The 23,719-nt window shown below is 39.7% G+C and overlaps 1 protein-coding gene and 1 pseudogene across 1 annotated transcript in view; one reads left to right on the top strand and one right to left on the bottom strand.

Moving 5' to 3' along the window:
* abat (4-aminobutyrate aminotransferase) overlaps positions 1-3,390 on the top strand; it is a 50,768-nt gene extending 47,378 nt beyond the window's left edge. Inside the window, exon 16 of the mRNA XM_071520000.1 lies at positions 192-3,390. Coding sequence (XP_071376101.1) covers positions 192-313 — 122 coding nt within the window. The 3' untranslated portion in view covers positions 314-3,390. The remainder of the gene's footprint in view (positions 1-191) is intronic.
* Positions 3,391-11,561: 8,171 nt separating this feature from the next.
* On the bottom strand, positions 11,562-23,388 carry LOC139644586 (NLR family CARD domain-containing protein 3-like; annotated as a pseudogene).
* Between the last annotated feature and the right edge of the window lie 331 nt (positions 23,389-23,719).

Genomic DNA, 23,719 nt, shown 5'->3' with positions numbered 1-23,719 from the left:
TATTGACCGATGACCGAGAATAGCTCGGCCATGTCCGACTTTTCTCAGCCTACAAACTTGTTGAGCGTCCACGCCGAGTTTAGTCACAAGCCTGGTCACTCAAATCTTTCGGAAATGAATGGACTTCTGGTGACTTGTTGATTGTGCTGGTCATAGAGTGGATGCATGGTAAGAGTGTCTCTCATCGACAGGTGTCCTCCTGGGAGGCTGTGGTGAGCGATCAATCCGTTTCCGCCCGGCGCTGGTTTTCAAGGAGTACCATGTCCACCTCTTCCTCAACATCTTCAATGACGTGTTGGCCCAGCACAAATAAAGCCTGACCCAGCAGGAACTCGACTGACCAACATGAGTTCTAGTCCAGCCAGGATGGAGGGGAAAAGGGTCCATGCCATGATGAGCACAATCCACACAATAACACACACACACACACACAGCTCATATGTATTATATAAGTTGTTCCAAGGTCCGAGGACAGTTGAGCTTGCAACAGCAAACATTCAGCACTCTACTCCTTTGCCACATATAAGAATGACGGTAGCTGAAAGGTTTCACAGAAAGTTTCAGGACTGATGCCACTACTGTGAAATTAAGCCTTGGAAATCACTGTTAATTACAACTATTAAAATCAAGAACCTTTCTCATCTGATTTCTCCCTTTGGGAAAGTCATGTTCATAAATGTAGACCGTCATAGAGGCCATAGCAATAACGCAGGTGAATTCTTGACCGATTGCCCCTCATGTGGCAGCAGATCTAGCACCATCCGCTTCACACCCATTTCCATAGGCACTATTATTCTCTCAACACTAAGGGAAACCTACCAACTGCCTAAACTGCTTAGTAGCAGGTAAGGTGTTGAAGATCCCCGCTCTTACTGGACTTCACCTAGAGGCCCAAAACAAAATCTCACCTAACCCAAGTACGCACAACTACTCTTTGTTTAATACGCTGGTATGCCGGTTCTTAATAGTTCTACCGCCCGACTTGCAGTCACTGAAGTGATTATGGTTACACGTTTGTATTGATAAGACAGAGCAGAGTCCCTGGAGACAGATTACTATTAGTTCAAGAACAAACTGTGTCAGCAGTGACTCTCCATAGTAACACATATAGGCTCTATTTCCCTGACATGAATAGTCCCATTCAATCGGGATTCCTATTTTCTCCCGACTAAGCTCAGTATACTTGTGGAAACCAGTCTTTTAGTCTTTTTTTAAAGCTCATTGTTTGTCCAGGAGTAATAGCCTAATGTTCATCACAGGATGATTCTATAGAAACCCAAATCTGTCTCTGTTCTGTCTGAAAGCAGTGAGGTGGCAGCCTGCATGTCATCCTGTCCATTAGAAATGTCCTTGTTATGCTTCTGACTCTTTTGCGTTGCTTGTTTTTTTTAGAAATGACTTTTCAGCTTGAGACCTTTTAGCCCAGAATAATGTGAATTTTGTAATGGACCGGGAAAATGTTAGAGATTATTTAGTGCCTGCATGTTACTTTAATGCGTCCATATTTTTGCTCCCTACTCAAATAATGGCCACCATCGGTAACTTAACTTGAACTCTTAACACATTCATAACACTTGAACAAGAGCTTCATATCAGCTGCGGTACATAGTTATGAATACTGATTCACTCATGTCAGCTTTCACTTGGTTGTGATGTAATACTTGGCAATACTTGCCATTCATGACAAAGGATAGTAGATGAAACGTGTCATTTTATTGAACTTTTCTGACATTTCAAAGTGAAACTCCTGGGGATTGATATCAGAAAAATAAACAGAAAATGTACATATGGTAAGCAATGAAAATGTGTGTCATCAAGCTGTTTTTGACATGTTGTATGCTGTTTACATAGTCTAGGCCTACCCCTCTCTTATACCATCTTTCCATGTGCTTCTCAATCTCTTCACTGGACTTATGCTCACAGTTCAACCAGTTAGCTACTGCTAGCCTCCAGCTACTGGTTGGCTGGTAATTATAAGAGCTATCTTTAGCTAATTACCTTCCTACACAGCTTACTAGTCTGTCTGCAGCCTAATACAGTCAGATATTTGGCTAGCACTAGCTTTCTACCTTTTTTCCAAAGCATTATGATAGCTAACATTTGCTAGACAGCTAATGCACAAGCCTTTTCAAATGAATAAAAAACCGGCAAGCTAGCTTGTTAGATGACTACCTCTCATTAAGGCTATATTTCTTTAGCGTTAACATTTAGTATGTTAGGTAGCGCTAATATTTAATTCATGTCAAGCTTTGTTTTATCGTGTTTTATGTTGTGCTACGTTGTGCTACACAAATAAACTTATATTACTATTTTAATGCTAATAAGGGACTGTTGCAAGCTGTGTAACTAGTTGCTAGTAATTAACAGTTAGCCAACCAGGCTATGTAAACCTTGGACTGTAAACTCCAGTGAACAGGGTGGGGAACACATGCAAAGGTGGGTACTAGAGAGGGTTAGTGCATACAATGTATAAAAAACAACTTCACAGCACAAATTCCGAAAACTTTAAATTGTTTTCTAGTTGAAAATGGCAATTGGTTGGAGGACCTTTATTTTGAAATTTCCGCTCAATAAATTGCTGCTCTACCACTATGTCACAAATTAGTACAGAAAGCTTAAATGAGACCTGCGTCAGCTTGTGTGAATGTGCCACGATGTAGCTGTTCTGATGCTTCTGAGCAGGTGTTAGGAATGTGTCACTGAGTTCATATAGTGATACCCAACTCATTAAGATCCAATGATTAACATACTTATCCTGCCTAATATAAATATGTATAAATATATTAATATCTGTTTACATTCATGTTGCAGAAATTCTGTCCAGTAAGGCTAACGTAGAAGTATTTGTTGATTCGTAAACGACACATGGGGCCAGTTTCACAGAATTAAAACGTCGGCCTGCACATAAATGCTCATTTTAACACAGATCTCCTCTGAGGGAAACAGAATGATGTTCCCGGGATGTGGCTCAGTGCATGTCCGCCAGACTGGCCCCATGATGTTGGCCATACTTTAAGCATTATTGTTGAGATTGTCAAAACCCATAGTTAATGTACAGCTAGGTATTGACATTGTTTTAAATGCCTCTTTCAATGTTTATATCTATGTTGTGGTCACATTAGGAGGTTATCCTAGTCCGTCTATAATTGATTGAGGATTATGATGGTGATGGTGATGGTGATGGGGATGAGAGTGCCTGTCTCCTCGCTGGGCCAAGTCAGTATTACATAGAGAGCTGTGTATCATTAATGACCTGTCTTAAATTTTTTAACAGTACTGTTGTTTGCACTGTTAATGTGAGATATAAAAAGATTATTGATGTAATTATTTTAGATGGCTCTAATTGTTGTTGTCTATAAAGCATCCTCTCTATGTACTTTAAAACAATAAACCATAATGCAATTTTGAGTAACTTCTTTGGGTTTTTATTGCTAACATTCCTTTTTGACTTACTAGGCCTACCTTATTTCTCAGGAAGATTTGTGTGTGTGTGTGTGTGTGCGTGTGTGTGTGTGATGATTGGGCATTTTTATTGTAAAATGAATGCAACTCTATTTGAATTATCATCAGAAACACTCAAATAGGTCTTCCTTCAATATCTGTCACTTGCTGCCTCTTTATCACTCCATACTGAGGTGATGAACTCCCAAGGTCTTGAGTTTGAGTACCACTCTCAACCTATACTGTAAGTTTAGGGTAGGAAAGGTTACTGTCAAATTGATAGAAGAAGATGGACAACAACAATAGCTTTTGAATCACATTTTTGTTTATTTCCGATCGTTAATGTGATTGTGATGAATGAGATTTGTACTCATTTCTGGTTTTAATACTTGATCTCTGTTGGCGTTTATCAATACATCAATCAATCAAACTTTATTTATATAGCACCTTTCCAACAAATCAAATGCAATTCAAAGTGCTTTACAAGTGATTGACAAAACGTAGGATGTTAAAAATGGATTTAGAGTTAATTGAATATGACAACAATAAAAGATGGGTAGTTAAGATAATAAAAGATAAACAACAAAAGATAATACAAGCAATAAAAATAACAAAAATAAAATTATGAAATACTACACAAAATAAATTGATTATAGTAAAATAGTAAAATGTTAATAAAATAAAATAGAATAAAATAAATAATAATGATCAACAGTAAATGTAACTTGTTCCCTCCACTGTCATGAGTGAGTTTGAATTTATACTGTCTTCGATTAAATTCAGTTGTTTACTGGTGTATTTTAATTTTCTTTTTAGCTCTGAGTGTATTTTTATAACCTTTAAGAGCCTCACAATATTGAAGGCGTAAAAGCTCCTGGGTTTCTGTGTTTTTGGTTGGATATTTTTCTTAACTGTGTTTTAAGCTTTTGACAGTCTCTATCAAACCATCTGTCTTTTCCATTCCAAACAGTGCAAGATTTCAAATGGGGTAAGATTGCAACATTGACTAATAATTAATAATGAATATATAGTAATCTAACAAATATCAACAATCATATCAACTACAATATAACCTAAAGCAGTTCAGTAAAGTTACTAGTTTAGTTAAATTTTGCAATTTGATTCAGTTGATAGCAATATTGTAAAGAGAAGAACTCTTGAAAGAGTAAATAGATAGAAAGGGAGAAGAAACTGTAACAGACGAAACATTTTCAACATTTATCTTTTCTTCACGCCGCTGATGACATATATACTAACAAACTGAGCTGCGAGTTCTTCTACAGTTTTTCTATTTTCCCCCAATAAAACCTGGAGCTTTTCTCTTTCTGTAAACACAGAGAACATTGAAATTTTCAGCATAATACTTGGTAGGTATACATTTATGACTCTTATATTTTCACAGTGAAGCAGGAAGCGACTCTCAAGCTTCTGTTAACAGGTAAAATATGCTTGCAGAATTCAAGATGGAATTGTTCTGCTGGGTTTTTATAGAATATAAGAGAATAGAATAGAATAGAATAGAATAGAATAGAATGATCTTTATTGTCATTATACTCAGGTACAATGAAATTTCACCTGGCTTCTCGGTGTAGTTAAAATAAAACAAAAAAAATAAAAGCGGTAGTAAAAGCAGTAATAGCAGCATAATTTTAGAAAAAGACTTGTGCAAGTACAACTTAAAAATAAAAGACACTAGTTAAATTTAAATTTACACATTTCCAAATTTACAAAGGTTGAATTTTATAAATATTAATAAATAGATGTTAAATCCTTGTGTTTATAAATTGTGTCTGTGGTAGCAGTCTCTGAGGGTGGAGGTGTGTATGTCACAGTCTTTGATGTGTGTGTGTGTGTGTGTGTATCCCATGTTAAAGTAAGATTGCTTGTATTATGGATCCAAAAATCTTAAGCCAAATTGTTATGGGGGGATTGAATTTAGAGATGTTTCTTCTAATTGCATTGTAAATGGGTGGCATTGATGAGGGGCCTAGGCAAATAACAGGACTGATGACAATCCAGAGTTCTCAGCCTTTACCAGTTTATTAGGGTGAAAATCAAAAATGGCAAATGCCAGGATGGCGTACAAAATGAATAGTTAAATACAAAAAGGGGGGAAAAAAACATGTAATCAGACTTCGTCAAGTCAAGCTCAATATATCAATCGGACAGCTTTAAGTTTGCTCACATCAACAAACTGGTAGTTGGGACAGAGCATCCAGCATTGTGCCCACAACCTCTCTCTGCCATGTCTAAGCACAGACTGCTTAAATACAGGCCTCAATCAAGCCTCCACTCCCAGGACCATACCACTTTACTAGTCCAGGGTGGTATAAAGTTTTACCTAAAACACAGGTAAACTTTTAGTCAACATCACAATATCCCATGTTACCCATACAATATATAAATCACTATATGTAGGATTCCATTCATTATTATATTCCATTAACAAAAATAACAAAGGATAAGCATGCTCTATGGTAGAGCCTAATGACATCAGACACCCATAAATACTGTGCCGACGCCCGGCAGCACTCTTTGAGGTGTTGGAAAACCAAGAAGAGGTATGTATGGTCTGTGTAATTATTCTATGGTGTATTTAATTTAATAAATGTTTAGTGATGGACCAGTATTCTATGTATCTGTGTTGTTTGTGACATTAAAGTGGTTAATTCAATGGTGCAGTATCAAGGTAATGAAGTTGGCAGCAAACAATTTACCTGAAACCTAGCTAACATAGGTTACTCCAAATGTTTGATATTGACAGGACTGCTCTGATGGAAATAATTAACCTAAATCAACATTTAGAATCTGGCTGGAAAATATGCATATGAATAGGGGAATAAGTATACACAGTAAATGTTCAGACCACGAATATTTAAGAGTAACATACAACTCTGACTATGTGTCCAAGGACCTAAACAAGAGAAAGAAAAAACCTGTGTGATGACCGTGAGGAGTCACATCATCACATGCATAATAGGCTCGTCGTGCCTTTTCTGCGATATTAAACCTTCCTGATGAATTTATTGTTAGTCCAAGGTAGGTGCAAGTGCTGCTGTGTGCTATGATATTTTCTCCTAGTGTGAACTGGTACTTGTTTCCCTGTGATCTGGCTTTCTTTTGGAAGATTATGATCTGTGTTTTGTTCATGTTTACTGTTAGTCCAAGATGAAATGCAAGTTTGACAAACAAGACTAAGAGTCTAACAGCCCCGTGACGTTGAATTTTGTGAAAGCGTCTCTGCCGGGAATCGAACTCGGGTGTCCTGCTTCAGAGTCTGCAGTCTAACTCCCTGCGGGCCACGTGATCTATAAAGTGGTGAACAGACCAATCGACCAACTGACAATGCCATCCATAGATCCTCTTCTGTCGCTGGGCTAAAAAGCAGTTCCAAGAACTTTTCAGCCTGGCAATACAGTCTTAGTTCTGCTTCCCATTCCTGGATCCGCTCTCCAGGCAAAATTCTATGGCCCCTACAACATTGATAGTCAAATTAGTGAAACTGACAATTTGGTAAATACCCTTGCTCGCCACATTAATAGCCGTATGTGTCCTGAGATAATGTTAAAGTCTCTCCTTTGCCCCCTACAGTGGCCTCCGTCGCTTCTGTTTCTGTGGTCTCACCCCAGTACTGTCCGGAGGAGGATGGTCAGTGGAAGAGCAGTGGTTCGCTGCCTTGTGCGTGGATGAAAATTCTGAAATCCTGAAAGATCTGGACTCGCATCTATCCCACTTATCTATTTTGGCCCATGCAGATATTGTTTGTTTGACTGAGGATGTGTCCCTGTTCTCTGACAATCCATCCCAGACTTCAGACATTGATGTTGATGGCCATACTCCAATAAAACAGTACGCCTACCATGTAAACCCTAGTAAGAGGGCTATTATGCAAGAGGTTAAATACTTGCTTGAACATGGTCTAGCTGTCCCCAGCACTAGACAAAACTCCCTGTTTCTGTAACAACTGAATTGAGTGAATAAGGATCAGCCCACTAAACATGACTTGACTCCATGTACCTCTGAAATTTCTGCTTTTGTTACAGCTGATCAATTTTTACAGTACACCGTTATGCCATTTGGCTAAAGAAATGCCCCTGCCGCTTTTCATGCCTAATGACCAAGGTCTTGTTTAGCATTAAAACTGTGAGGCATACTTAGATGGCATACTTGACTTGGTCTGATCACTTGGTGACTCTAACCAACATCTACCATCGTTTGCGCGCTGTTGCATTTGGCAAAATGCGAATCTGGGAAAGCAACTTTCACCTACCTGGGTAAGCAAGTGGGTCAAGGGCAAGTGCGCCCTGTGGCGGCCAAGGTGCAGGTGGTATTGGATTATCCCGTTTCAGTCCAAACGTGCATTCCGTCAATGTTTGGGGACGAATGGATTCTGTAGGAACTTTGCGGATGTAGTTGTTCCTCTCATAAGCATGATTAGTCCATGATTTTGTCTGGACTTCTTCCTGTCAGTCTGCTTTATTGACTGCCAATAGCTCTCCTTTGCAGTGTGCCAGTGTTGGCTGTCCCAGTTTTCTTCCGTAATTTCACCTTGCGCGTGGAATGGCCTTCGCCTCTCAGGGCAACAGTTGGCTGGCGGGTTTTTGGAGACAGGTGCTGTCTCTGGTGGGTTGGTCGGCGCGATCGCCTTGTCTAGGTCCTGTCAGTTTTTTTGGGGGGCAGCTTGATCATGGGATCTGTGGGGGGTGCCCTGTGGGCCGGTCGTGACTTTGGTGGGTGGGTGACAATATTGTACTTTTTTTTGTAAGTAGTTTGTTTTACTTTCATTTAGTGTTAGGTTCAGGAAGGGCCTTCTTTTGGTCCTCTTTTTCTCCTGTGTTTTATGTCACGGGGCCGGCTATTTCATAGCCTGCCTCTCCTACTTCCTCTCCATCCTCGTCCCCTACCTCCCTCTCCTAGCATCTCTTTGTCTGTGCATGTCTTCTCTATGTGTTGTGTTTCTAGGTCCTGTTCCACACCTGTATCTGAGCTTCAATCAACCAGCCCAGCTCCTCCCTGCAAGAGGAAAAGATCCAAGTGACTTAGAAAGAGGCTTCATTATTGGGGCACGGATGGCAGGAACTTCAGTCACAAAGACTGCTCAACTGGCTAGTGTTACAATAGGAACAGTGAGTAAAGTGACATCTGCATTTAGATCTATGCAAAAGATATCAGTAAATAGGGTCGGAAATTGTGGTCGAAAGCACACATTCGATGACCGTGATGCTTGTGCAACATGTAAGGAAAAACAGAAGAGCAACTCTTCCTCAGGTGACTGAGAATGTCAATGCAAAACATGATCAGACTGTGTCAGCAAGAACAGCCCGTCGACAGCTACATAGAGAGGGATGTTATAGTAGGGTTGTAGTGCATAAACCCCTCATTACAAAGACAAATGCACATTTGAGAGTTCAGTGGTGCAAAAACCATAGGCACTGGTCTACAGATATATATATATATATGTGTGTGTGTGTGTGCGTGTGTATATATATATATATATATATATATATATATATATATATATATGGCTGATTCTAGAATTGCGGGTACATTTCAAGTACAGAAAGAAAATAAAAAATAGGAATGTTTTTTCCATTCAACATTCAAATTTAACATTGTCAGTATTTGCTGATCTTAAACCTGTAAGATTTTAAATATTTTTTCGGAAAATCAATGTACTAACAGAAAAATCGGTCAACTCTGTTATAGACAAATTGGGTTAAATATATATAGTCAACAAATGTTATACAATTTAAAACCATGCCTTCCCTAAGAGAACTTCTGTCTCTACATCCATTAATTCAATTTAAATCTAATAAGATAAAGACTTTTTGTTTTGGAGTAAAAAAATCAAAAAAATTAACTGACAAGTTGCCAAGATAGTGTGCATTTTCTCTAAATATTGTTTTAATAATGAATGAAATGCTTTGAATTTTCATGTGGTAAGAATGTTAGTTATGAGACAGCTTCTGATCATTTTGTTAACAATAAAACATATCTAATGATCATTTTAAAGACAAAATCTTACAAAAATAGAGTTGACATTGATGATAACAGAGTTGATCTGAATAACAGAGTTGACCACCTGTAGTTAAAAGACCAAAAACAACAACATTTAGTACCTGTAACCTTTTAAAATGATTTTTAAATATAAAAAGAATTATTTAATCCTACCAAGTACTGTATCTCTGAATTACAGATCTTTCATGAACTTGTATATTAACTGCATGTCTCTCGTTCATTATTGATCTAGAAAATAAAGTCTTAAAGTTATTTTTCACGAAATTGGTATTTATCATTAAAGGTACACTATGCAACTTTTTTACACACCTACAAAGAAAGAGATAGAGCTCTTGATACAAGGAATAGCAGTTTGCAAGAGCTAACATGAGTTTTAGATGTACTTTAATGTCATAAAAGGTTTGTTTACAATTGTATTGTTTGTAAACATTAGAGCAACACAAGCTTGTATTTTGAGTTATGGTGGGGTGAGAACAAAAAGAGAACAATGTCCTATCTAGAAGTCATATAGTTAAGGAATAAAAGACTATAAACAAACTATAAAGAAATTAAGGAGTAGGCTATACTTTTAAGACAAAACACCTTACAAACATTCAGTTTATGTACTATCATTTTGACTAATACTAACAATCAAATAACTACACTTTTCTCAATGTACCTATAACTTAGTGTCCAGTTACTCTAATTTAATTACTCAAGGACTCATGGACCTATGCACTCATCTAACCTGGATGTCTGTGGTTCAAGGTCAGAGGCCTGTCTCACGAAGCGAGTTCAACATAGTCTTTGCCTTAGCCGGCTTCACTAAACCTAACATTGGTGGTCCCAGATAACCGGTCTCACATAGCTGGTTATCAACTGGCTCTGTCAACCCGGGATTTACCTATCCAGCTATGAGCGCATTCACATGAAAGAGGCGGGGTTTGTAACAAATAGCCAATCACATGCAACATGGACAGATCCAGATCAGACAATTTGGATAAGATAAGATGAAAGTATTGATCCCCGTGGGGAAATTAGATTGTTGCAACAGCAAAATTAATATGACTCAGCGGGGAAAGGAAATAGAATATAAGCGCAAAGCTATAAAAAGAAGTAATAGAAATAGGCAAAAAATAATCAAACAATAAAAGCCATAGACAATAAATAGACCTAATTATAGGATTATATAGGCCTAAACCCGAATATATACTGCTGACATTTTCAACACATTGGTATCAGAAAACATAACCGCGAAAAAGTAAAGTTGTTTCTGCTTGTAAGGCTAGAGAGGATTACTGGAGGAACTGCCTGGTCATTAGGACACAGTGGGCATATTTTCCATTGATAAATTATTTTTTTATTAAAAAGATTTTCTATTCATAAAGTTGACCATAAAATTATAAAAATTTAATTAAAATCATAAAATTATTCAAATTTCCTTAACCTGGAATGGTTTACCTAAAATGTACCCTTTACATTATAATGACCCATCTATATTAAATGTTGTAAAATAATGTAAAATGCTTAAATGTCGTTGGGAACATTTGTTACTCATCGTCAACTCTGTTATCGTTAAACTGAGTAAAACATTAACAGAGTTGACGGTAACAGAGTTGACATTTTTCACCATTTTGTGCCTTAACTTCATGTGCTAACCTCAAACCAGATAGCACATGGCATGTCTAAAAACAGAATTTTATGGATTTTCATCATATTATTGTTCTTCAAAAATTTAACAAGATCTTCACTGCAATATCACAGTAACAGATTTGACAAATAATGAATCTACTGTTGGTGTATCTTCAACATTTTGTACAAAATCATGAGAGAAGAAGCATGACACACCTCACTCTCCTCCAGATGTTTCCTGCCAGAGAAAGTGACATCACTGAGTGCAGGTCACATGCTTTATATATGAAGTATATAAGTATATTATATATGAATACGGTTTTATAACAGAGGTAACAGAGTTGACCAGAACATAGGGACAGGCTCAAAATATTTTTTTTTATTACTGAAATTACATATAATACAGAAAATAGATATTCTCAGCAATTGATTTTATAATAATTAATAGACTAAGCACAAAAAAAAAAAAATTACACTTAATTATTCTCTGTTATTTCAAGTTGAATGTAATAAATCAGGAGTCGAAGACAGTCAATAATAGGTGGGGTGAAAGTCATTTGGTTAATATTTTAATATTTTATGTATAAATTATGCTTAAAATATACATCAAGCTAGCAAGCATTATTATTAGTGAGTGTTTAATATAATTACTATTATTATTTCAGATTGATTCACAAAAGAGCATTTTTTGGGAAAATAACAAAAGGTTAACCTGGCAGACGCGAAATGTACCCCCAATTCTAAAACCACCCATATATACATATATATACTGTACATCTATATCTATATATATAGATATATATATACACATAACACACGTTACAGTAATCAGATTACTTTTTTGTGGTAATGACTAACTTAACGCGTTCATGTAATTACTAGTTAGTTAGTTAGTTACAGTTATAAGTTACATTCCGCTACTTTTATTTTTCTTTCAAATGGTTAAATGTTTAGTTAAGATAAGATAGCACTTTATTAAACCCCTTGGGGAAATTCAGGAAAGTTAGGAGTTAGTGCAAATAAAACAAGCAAATAGTAAACATGTTGTCCCCCACCAGATGTAGCGTGAATGTTATGAATAATATAAATGCTAAATGATAAGTGATATATGGTATTGTACAGTAGGTAAGTTGTAATATAAGTAGTCAACACTGACGGCACAGTGGTAGTGCAGTGATGAGTGCAATAACAGTACAACAGTCCAACAACTGTACAATAACTACAGTGTCTTGTGGTTAGAGGTTTGCCCAAAAATTCTCCATTGACTTTCACTTCAACACATCAACCCAGTCTGATGTCTCCAAGTGTGTAGCGTGTGTAGACTATTATGTTACCTATGATAACTTAAACTGTATTGCTTTACCACTGAGTCCCCATTCATTGTCAATGCCGTCCCCTACCAGCACAAAGTCAACGTTGCAGTGTGACTAACAAACTAATGAACAAACTAACGGACAGAGACCGATCCATAGTCCCCCCTTTGGTGGAACTATGTATTGCGCTACATGATGTTATTAAAAGCAGACTATACTGTAGACTGGCTTTCTCGCTTTTAGAATGAACACAACAATAAACTGCAGAACTTGGAAATATTTGTGTTACTTTGAACTGATCAAAAAAAGGGTAAGAACATTATTGTTAACTGTAAGTTTAGCTTTCACTATCATACCTAAGATTTGAATTGAAAGTGCTTATGAGTGCAGTCTTCCATTTATTTTGAGACCAGCCCGGATCAGTTAACGCTTCTGTGATCTGACTATTTACTGTGGAGCCAGGTAACTGAAAGCTACCTTGATGTTTTCTTTAGACAACAGTAGTTTGTTACTTAAGGCTGTGTCCCAGACATGATGATTAGTGATGATTTCTGTACAATAATAGTGATGACATCAGCAGAAGACGTATTTTAAAGGCATGATTTTAAGTGGGTAACGTGAAAGTACTCTAACGTGTTACTTTTAATGAAGACCTTCTCCAAGTTTGCCTACCTGTCATAGTTTAGTTAGGAGATTAGGATAGTTGTTTGTATTTTACTGTATTGTAAGGGAAGTTTGGTTGTCCTCCCCAGTTAGTTTTCTTTTGTTTGTTATTTTAGCATTGACTCACCCTGAAGCCTATAGCTTCCTTTTTGTCATTTGGTTTGTTTAAAATGAATAACTTTTCTAAACCGCAATCCTTGCTGGTCTTGGGAGCTGGGGGCAGAGGGTCACTCTCATTTCATATTGCGCTTTTAGTCTCCCCTAGACCAGGCGTAACACCTGTCAATCATCTACAGGAGACACTAAGATGAACAACCATGACTCAATTCTACCTGGTTAATATCTCACTCATTCATTTTCACAATAAAATGTCCATGTTCTTGTATGCGTGTTGTTAAAACCCAGTTCAGTTACCCAGCACATAGAATACACTCTATTTACAGTGTAGGTAAGTGTGTGTGTGTTCCTGTACTTCTATCTCACTTCTTCAAGGGACTATCCTGTACAGAGTTTCAGCAGCTGTCTTTGGTCAGCAGTGTGAGTGTTTCCCTACACAGGAGGCAACTCTACCTCCTATATCTGACACAGGGACGCTGAGGAGTCAAAATTAAACCTAAACCCATCCCCATCCCTAATCCCAAATCCAAACGCAGGGTAGAGGGGTTCAGTGAATGTGGCGTGGAAGGTGTGGATGTGGATCAGTGTGTCAGAGGAAACTCTGTAGAAGGACAGAGAGCCAGCAGGCCAGTCCAGATACACTGCTACTCTGTCAGAGACAGAGGAGGGGGGGGCAGTGTGTATGTCTGTTCTGTTATTTTGACAAGCAGAGTAACTATCATCAGAGCAGAACACACTCCAGCACCTGTCATTCCTTCCAAGCCAGCAGTCATCACTGTCTCCTCTCCTGATTCCTCTGTAAGTCACTCCTATAAAAACCGTTCCTTCCCACTCGACCTCCCAGTAACAGCGACCAGTCAGACCATTGCTACACAGCACATGAGGCCAGAAGTCAAATCTCTCTGGGTGATCAGGATATGGCTGCTCCTCTCTCACCTCTGTCACCTTTCTGTTGTCTTCAGACAGGAAGAGGTTTCTGTGTGCTGTGTTTGGGTCCAGTGTGAGCTCACAGGCATCTGATGGAGAGAACAAGACACAATACAGCAGCAGCTTCTCATCTAAATGTTCTGTTATTATGTTATGTTATTTGTTGCTTTATTAATAGTTTGTTAGATTATTAATAGAATGTTGATTTTGTCACAGTTTCATGATGACACATTTAGACTTTGAATAAATAGATGTCGAAATTTTATGTGTGCTGCTTTGTTTTCATGACTAACACAAAACACACACTTACACTTCCTCAGACCTGGTTTCAACATCTGCACTCCACCGTGGTCCACACTGAGGAGGGAGGAGGGGGGAGGGGGGGGGGGGTTTAACAGGGAAATGGAATCAGTGCCTTGCATTAACAAAATCTATTACAACAGATGAAGGGTTGCGATTAATACAATATAAACTTATGACCAGGATATATTACACTAGAGACAAGATTACAACATTTTATAGGGAGTCACACAGCGAACATTTAGTGTGAACATTTAGTTTTCAGCTTTAATTGTTAAAACAAGCACAGATCCTGTGCAGATCCATGGCACGCCCTCTAGAGGCCATCTGACGAACCACAGGCTCAGTGCAAAACCGTCCCTGAGTGACCGAGTGAGTGAATGAGTGACTGAGTGAGTGACCTGAATTTGCCACTTTCTGCCCCTGGCCACATGGCGTGCCGTGGGAAAAAGTGCTATCATTGAATTGGAAAGTAGATAAGTGCCCTGAATTTCAGTTGTGCAAGTACAACATTAAATACTATTTGAATATTGAAAGTATTAAAAGTATTAAAAATTATAAAATCAGACAGTTTGATTATATTTGGTTTACAAAAGTTAAAGAATGATATAAAGGATTAAAAGACTTTAAAAAGAATGTTGAATCAGAAAGGACGTTGAATATGCTTGATTATAAACAGTTACCAATGTTTGTTAATGTACAGGAAGTCGATGTTGCAGAAGTTGTGATTCTGTTTGTGTTTTATTTCTTTTGTCTTGTGTCTTTGACTGCGTATGAGACTGTGAAGAGAATGGGTGGGGAGATGGGTCTGGTAGATGAAGGGGTGTGTAGAATAGTAATTAAGTCATTTAGTGTTGTTATAATTGTTTTTTTCTTTGTGTGTCCACACGTGCTGAACAGAGATTTGTCTCTGAATTCTGTTAGTGAACTAGTGAACACACTTGATGTGTGGAATGTAAACATTGTAATGGAAAAATAAAAATGAATTGTATAAAAAAGATAATGGAAATTAATCTTCATAACCTTTCGTATGAGTGATTTTCCATACAATGTCACTCATATCCACCATGACACATGAAACAATATTCTTCATGTTCTCAGTGTGACAGAGAAAATGTGTGTGAGCTCTCAGCCTTATAGCAGATGTTGCCTCTCCATACTTGAGAGAGTCCAGTCTCCAGTGTGGATCCTCCAGTCCAGCAGAGAGCAGCTTCACTCCGGAGGCTCCTGGATGATTGTAGCTCAGGTCCAGCTCTCTCAGATGGGAGGGGTTGGCGCTCAGAGCTGAGGCCAGAGAAGCACAGCTTTCCTCTGTGAGCAGACAGCCTGACACCCTGCACACACACACACACACACACACACACACACAAAACAAGTTCTGTGTTAGGTATCTCTGAAATTAGTTGCGACAATGCGGTGAAATTCTAGCAAATAATGTAAATGTCTCAAATGCAAACAGTTAACCCAATGTTAGGCTCTGTGGCTTCATTTGATCCAGTTTGAGAGTTCTCCACTCAATATGTGACAGAATCTTAGAAGTCCTTTCTGGTATTTTAGGTTTCAGCAACTGAGGTGGCAAGAAGAGGAAATAGTGAAATATCTTCAAGGAAAGAAATTCACAGGGGCTACAAAACAGTGCTAAATGTTGGCATCTCAATTGGTTTAAAAATCATGTAAGCAGAGAAAATCCTACACAGGTCAGGGGCCGTATTCATCACTAATATTCTGAGAATACTCTTAACTTTGCCTAAACATTTCTAGCAAGAAGTCCTAGCTTATAAGTGATTTAGGAAAGTTCTCAGAGCAACTCTGAGCAAGGAATGGAAAATAACTTTTATCTTAGAGAGGAGGTGTGGTTGACCCCGTTGCTAGGTATGACACCATAGAATTTGAATGGATAGAACGGTCTTTCCCATTCAAATCAACGCTCCTGGATGGTCGGAGCAGCGGCCATTTTTATGTGTACCGTTGCATAATATAAAGCCTCCTTGGTACCAGAATAAATAATGGAAATTATTATTATTGCAGCAAGCCCACTATTAATGATAACTAGAATACATTTCCTGGAGAAAATGCGTGGGCTTGCTGTTTGTTACTAGGTGGTTGCTAGGGCACTTCTAGGTGGTTGCTAGGGTGTACTAGGTGGTTGCTATGGCGTTTCTAGGTGGTTGCTAGGGTGTACTAGGTGGTTGCTAGGGTGTACTAGGTGGTTGCTAGGGCGTTCTAGGTGGTTGCTAGGGCGTTCTAGGTGGTTGCTAGGGTGTACTAGATGTTGCTAGGGTGTACTAGGTGGTTGGTAGGGCCTTTGTAAGTGGTTGCTAGTGTGTAGTAGGTGGTTTCTTGGGTGTACTAGGTGGTTGCTAGGGCACTTCTAGGTGGTTGCTAGTGTGTACTAGGGTGTTCTAGGTGGTTGCTAGGGCGATTCTAGCTCTGTGTGTGTGTGTGTATGTGTGTGTGTGTATGTGTGTGTGTGTGTATGTCTGTGGCCGACTATACATGTACTGGTGCTGCCACATACTGATAAACGTACTGGCACTGGTACTATACGTACCAGTAGCCGTGTGTGTGTGTGTGTGTGCGAATGGAAGTGCACCAATGTGTAGTGTGTGTGTGTGTTTGTATGTGTGTGTGTGTGTGTGCGGATGGATGTGTACCGATGTGTAGTGTGTGTGTGTTTTTGTTTGTGTGTGTGTGTGTGTGTGTGTGCGGATGGATGTGTACCGATGTGTAGTGTGTGTGTGTGTGTGTGTGGCCGACTATACACGTACTGGTACATACTGGTACACATACTGGAACTGGTACTATATATGTACCAGTAGCTATGTGTGTGTCTGTTAATGACTCTGGTCAGTGAGAATGGCCCCACCTACTGGTCTCTGAACATTCCGTCAATTATTGTGTATTTGGTTTTAATTTGCGATTAACATAAATAGTGCAAAAAGTAAAAGTTGGATCACAAAGTTGAATACAAGAATAACTCTACGTAACATGCTACAAGATGCAACTTGGACAGAGTTTCTAGTGTAAACGGTGTGGGAGTAGATAGTGCACCAATTTTGGGGGGGAAAGATTTTTTTGTGGAACTACAATACATTTCCTGGAGAAAATGCGTGGGCTTGCTGTAGAGTACCAGTTGCTAGGGTATTTCTAGGTGGTTGCTAGTGTGTGCTAGGTGGTTGCTAGGGTGTTCCTAGGTGGTTCAGCATTTGGAGAGCATTTCTCCTGCCTCTGCATCTTTCAGCCATTTTCTTCTCTGCTTAAGAAACTCCCAAACCTCCTAAAAGTCCTCCTCTCTAACAGTTTTTCATCTTAGGAGTTCTCTTAAGGGCTAAAATGCTTCTGGAATAGCTTTTATCTTTACTATGATTTAATCTTACTTTTAAGGAGAAATTCTTCATAGAATTTCACCACTATGACCAACTCTTAGTACTAGGAAGCTTCGTAAATATGGTCCCAGGTGTTTATTTATTGACATTAACCTACATGAAAAGCAGAATTTAAACGGTCATCTGTTGAACAGATTGAAGAAAATGAATTGAGAAAAACTGTAAATGTATCTTACCTGAGAGTTTCCAGTCTACATTGTGGACTCCCCAGTCCAGCAGAGAGCAGCTTCACTCCTGAATCTTGCAGGTCGTTGTTACTCAGGTCCAGCTCTCTCAGACTAGAAGACTGGGAGCTGAGAACTGAGGCCAGAGCTTCACAGCTTCTCTCCGACAGCTGACAGACACTCAGCCTGAAGGAGCATTTGCAATAAAGACAAACTTTGAAAATATTCCTTTTTTCTCTTCTGTACAAATATTACATTTAATATATTTAATATTTCCAGTTATCTATGTACCTACACAGATTTACTGGAGGCTCTGACCACTGGCAGCAGCTTCAGAAGGCCCTCCTCTGAAGAAGAGTATTTCTTCAGGTCAAACACGTCCAGCTCTTCTTCTTATGACAGTAAGATGAAGACCAGAGCTGACCACTGAGCAGGGGAGAGTTTGTCTGTGGACAGACTTCCTGATCTCAGGTACTGTTGGATCTCCTCCACTAGAGAACGGTCATTCAGCTCATTCAGACAGTGGAACAGATTGATGCTTCTCTCTGCAAAAGGATTGTCCCCGATCTTCTCCTGGATGTACTGGACTGTATCCTGATTGGTCTGTGAGCTACTTCTTATCTGTTTCAGCAGGCCTCGTAGGACAGTCTGGTTGGTCTGCAGTGAAAGGCCCAGGAGGAAGCGGAGGAACAAGTCCAGGTGTCCATTTGGACTCTGTAAGGCCTTGTCCACAGCACTCTGGTAGAGGTGATTTACCTGAGATTTGTCTCGGGATGTTGACTGATTTCATGACAGCAGATTGACATCAGAGTCGATGAATGAGACGATGACATAAACAGCAGCCAGAAACTCCTGAATGCTCAGATGGACAAAGCAGAATAACTTGTCCTGGTTTAGCCCATGCTCCTCTTTAAAGATCTGTGTGAACACTCCTGAGTACACTGAGGCTGCTCTGATATCAATGCCACACTCTGCCAGGTCAGCTTCATAGAAGATCAGGTTGCCTTTCTCCAGCTGGTCAAAAGCCAGTTTTCCCAGAGAGAGAATCATCTTCCTGCTCTTTCTATTCCAGTGTGGATCTGTCTCATGATCTCTCCCATGATACTTGACATTCCCTTGTTTGGACTGAACCACCAGGAAGTGGGTGTACATCTCAGTCAGGGTCTTGGGCAGGTCTCCTCTCTCACTGATTCTCAACACATGCTCCAGAACTGTAGCAGTGATCCAGCAGAAGACTGGGATGTGGCACATGATGTGGAGGCTTTGTGATATCTTGACGTGGGAGATGATTCTGCTGGCCAGCTCCTCATCTCTGAATCTCTTCCTGAAGTACTCCTCCTTCTGTGGTTCAGTGAACCCTCTCACCTCTGTCACCATGTCAACGCACTCAGGAGGGATCTGATTGGCTGCTGCAGGTTGTGTGGTTATCCAGAGGTGAGCAGAGGGAAGCAGTTTCCCCTTGATGAGGTTTGTCAGCAGCACATCCACTGAGGTCGACTCTGTAACATCAGTCAGGATCTCATTGTTGTGGAAGTCTAGAGGAAGTCGACACTCATCCAGACCGTCAAAGATGAACACAACCTGGAACTTGTCAAACCTGCAGATTCCTGCTTCTTTGGTCTCAATAAAGAAGTGATGAATAAGTTCCACCAAGCTGTACTTTTTCCCTTTCAGCAGATTCAGCTCCCGGAAAGTGAACGGAAATGTGAACTGTATGTTGTTGTTGGCTTTGTCTTCAGCCCAGTCCAGAGTGAACTTCTGTGTTAAGACTGTTTTCCCAATGCCAGCCACTCCCTTTGTCATCAATGTTCTGGTTGGTTTATCTCTTCCAGGTAAGGGTTTAAAGATGTCTTCACGTTTGATTGTTGTTTCTGGTCTCGCTGGTTTCCTGGATGCTGTTTCAATCTGTCTGACCTCATGTTCATCATTGACCTCTCCACTCCCTCCCTCTGTGATGTAAAGCTCTGTGTAGATCTGATTCAGAAGTGTTGGATTTCCTGCTTTAGCAATTCCCTCAAACAAACACTGAGACTTCTCCTTAAGTTTGGATTTGAGTTTACGTTGGCACACTGCAGTAAGAGTGTCTGAAGGAACAAACAACAAATGAAATCAATGAGTGGATGTTATGGAAAATCTGAGGAATGTAAACATTTCAGTGTGGATGTATATATTTTCCCACTCCATGATATCTAGTGGACAAACATGTTCTGGCTGTGTGTGCAGCCCAGAAGAATTTCAAAAGTGCTGATGCAGATGTATACAGAATATATAAAGCATTCCCCCTTTCCATCATGTTAAACCTGTCCTCAGCCAGATCCTCCTGCTTCATTCTCCTCAGGAACCGCAGTGTGATCTGCAGAAAAGCCTCTCTGCTGCTCCTCCTCTGCTCTTCCTCCTCACCGTCCACCAACTCCTCATCCTCCATCTGCCTCTCTGACCATTCTGGGTAATCTGGACTCAGAACCCTCTGGAACTTTTTCAGCTCGTTCTTCACAAAAGTGACAATGTTCTCCTCAAGAAGCTGTAACAGAATAATACATAAATTAAAGTTCCATATATTTAAATCGTGGAACACAACTTCAGATCCATCTTGCATGGTTTGAAAGCCCACTGGTCTAAAGAGTGTAGCATGGAGACTATAATGACCAGAATGGTTGTTTTGCATTTTCTTTGTAGCTGAAGTAAAAGGTGTTGTTGTTTACAAACCATAAATATGGAGTCCAGGTCTGTTTGATGCTCCTGGGCAGACAGACCACTGGAAACCTCTTTACTTTGATGGTGAACTCTGTGGAGAAAACATTAAGTATTAGGTCTCCAGACACACACACACACACACACTCAAGCAGTACATAAAATGTGTCGTTCATTCACAACAACCTGGCACTAGTCGTGAGATTTCAAGTATCTCTTTGCAGAAGCGGTGAAGGCGAGATCCTACAGCAGACAAGCTGGTGTTGAACCTAAACTCTGTGCTCCACAACATCAAAACCATTAGAGGCATTTCCTTTTGGCCAGCCCTTACTGTCAACATAAATAAATAAATAAATAATAATACCACCTCTCTTTCACCAATGTATTTATTATTGGGCAACACCAAATTTGAATTTATGCTTTAGTCTACATCAGTGCCCTATGCCCAATTCTGCTATGTTCTAAGCAAATCCCAGGCAACTGGCCCACAACGCAAACAGTGTAGTTCATGAGCCTGCCAATTCAGTAAATATTTTCCCTCAACCCCCTTCACAAGTGATAAAGTGAACCACTGGAGACTATAAAATATATGTTTTAAAAATTTCTTCCATCAACTTATGCTTTCAGCTCAGAAAATTGATGATTCCTTGAATCAACCTGTGATGCCTTACGATTCTTGAAGTTGATCTTGAAAAACTGTCATGATCAAGGACATCATCGTGATGTCCTTTGGAAATGCAAGTGAAAAATTCAAGCACATGAACAAGAAAATGTTGTGAAGTAGTCTGTGACGTATGTTGTGAGTTTTCAAGACACACTGTTATCAGGAAAGCCAGCCCTGATTATTGGATGTGAAGTTTTGAAAGAGGAAACTAAATCAACAGAGTATGAAGGGCCGGACCAATTCTATATCTCATGACTTGATGCGTTGGATAATAACAAATTCATCTGTTTTAAATTCTCACCTTGGCTCAGCAGAGTGCTGTCCATCTTTGAACTCAATAATGCGACCCATAGACCGGTCACTCTTCATGGACACACAGCTGGGTACAATGGAGTCTGGTCTCTCCTGCCGGATCCTGCTAGAAACACAACATTCACAAAAGAAGGCTAGTTTTTTGGGGGGAATTTCTGCTTTATTGAACAGTCACAGGAGAGAGAGACAGGGCAGAGAGGGGATCACATGCTCTACCAATTGAGTGGTACTCAATTACTACTACCCTTCTTTGGGGGCACCGAGGCGCCCCCAAAGAAGGGTAGTTTTAACCTCAATAAAAGCTGAATTTGACCAGATAGGTCACCAGTTCAAATCCCAGAACCAGATAGAAAATCTGAGAGGAGAGTGAATGAGTAATGTTCTCCCCTTCCTCAACAGCTACTACTGTAGCTGCCAAGCTACAAAAGGTTGGACTTACTTTGTTTCAGAAGAATGTTGTCTTTTAAAACGAATTGGGTGATTCATAGACTTGTCGCTCTTCATGGACACACAGCTGGGTTCAGGGGAGTCTGGTCTCTCCTGCCGGATCTTGCTAGAAACACAACATTCACAAAAGAAGGCTAGTTTTTTGGGGGGAATTTCTGCTTTATTGAACAGTCACAGGAGAGAGAGACAGGGCAGAGAGGGGATCACATGCTCTACCAATTGAGTGGTACTCAGTTACTACTACCCTTCTTTGGGGGCACCTCGGTGCCCCCAAAGAAGGGTAGTTTTAACCTCAATAAAAGCTGAATTTGACCAGATAGGTCACCAGTTCAAATCCCAGAACCAGATAGAAAATCTGAGAGGAGAGTGAATGAGTAATGTTCTCCCCTTCCTCAACAGCTACTACTGTAGCTGCCAAGCTACAAAAGGTTGGACTTACTTTGTTTTAGAAGAATGTTGTCTTTTAAAACGAATTGGGTGATTCATAGACTTGTCGCTCTTCATGGACACACAGCTGGGTTCAGGGGAGTCTGGTCTCTCCTGCTGGACTGGGCTTCAACACAACAGAGACAGAGCTTTTACTCTGAATAATGATGCTGTAATGATTTCACTGCGGAGCTCTGAGATGGAGAACAGTCATGGACAGTTGGAGATCCTCATCTTACCTCTTAGCTTTGGTCCGGCTGTCATGTTCCCCAGGCAGAGTGGTTTTAGAGGGAGGGAGCCCCTCCTCTCTCTCCTCAGACTGACTCATAGTAGAGCGAGCACCTTTACACAAACACACCCAACATGCTGTGTGACTTGGACTGATTTATTATACCAAGGTTTCCATTACAGGATATATCACTTCTGCTGTTCATTCCTGACAGTTAAATACCAAATATAAGGTGCACTGAGTGATATGAACGGTCTTAGAACCATTTAAATTTTACTCTTTAATTTCACAGACATCTGTAGTCACCCAGTTTATGGTTTGCACTTTTGTTTTTGTTAACAAATTAATTGACCAGGTTTATACAGAGAGAAGGATTTTCAAGCCTTGGGGACAACTGAGACATTAACACAAGTTTTGGATATCATGGCACTATACACAGCATCTGCAAGCAACAGTTGCATGAAAGACTTAAGCACCTTCTCTTGCACAAGTCGACTATACAGTCACATCATATAATGCCAGCTAGCATTTATCAAACAATAATGTTACCTTGGAAGATGTTTTCCTGGTGAATTCACATCTAGATCAAGCTACGGAGACTTTCTACCTTCATCTGTAAAAACACAAACAAACAAGATGCTGCTTATTGTTCTTCGTCAGTTCTGGGTGTCTGTTTTCTTGATCTGAGGGTGCGGTCACATCCGCATAACATCACAATCAAAGTCCACAAACATCAGCCTGACACCAAACCGGTCTAACCTGTGGCCAGAAACCAAGTCTGAGGCAGAGAAATCACAGATCAGGTGATGTCCACTAGATGGCGACATTTGCCACATCATCTACAGTGAACTAAACAGTAGTAAGCTACAGCAGACAGAGTTGTAATGCATGGAAGAGAAATTTATATCGCTTTAGTGAATGAGAGTGTAGATCTAAAATCTTCACACAAAATGACAGCTATCTATGGAGGACTGGAGGTATATTTCTGCCCAAAGAAATCGTACATATAC

This window comes from Centroberyx affinis, unplaced genomic scaffold (genome assembly GCF_046629955.1).
Source record: "Centroberyx affinis isolate AG114_WGS23_722 - 3 ecotype Tasmania unplaced genomic scaffold, CSIRO-AGI_Caff_v1 ptg000757l_1, whole genome shotgun sequence".
NCBI classification, from domain to species: Eukaryota; Metazoa; Chordata; class Actinopteri; order Beryciformes; family Berycidae; genus Centroberyx; species Centroberyx affinis.
The sequence above is the reverse complement of the archived record's forward strand: the minus strand, read 5'-3'. Positions and strand labels throughout refer to the sequence as shown.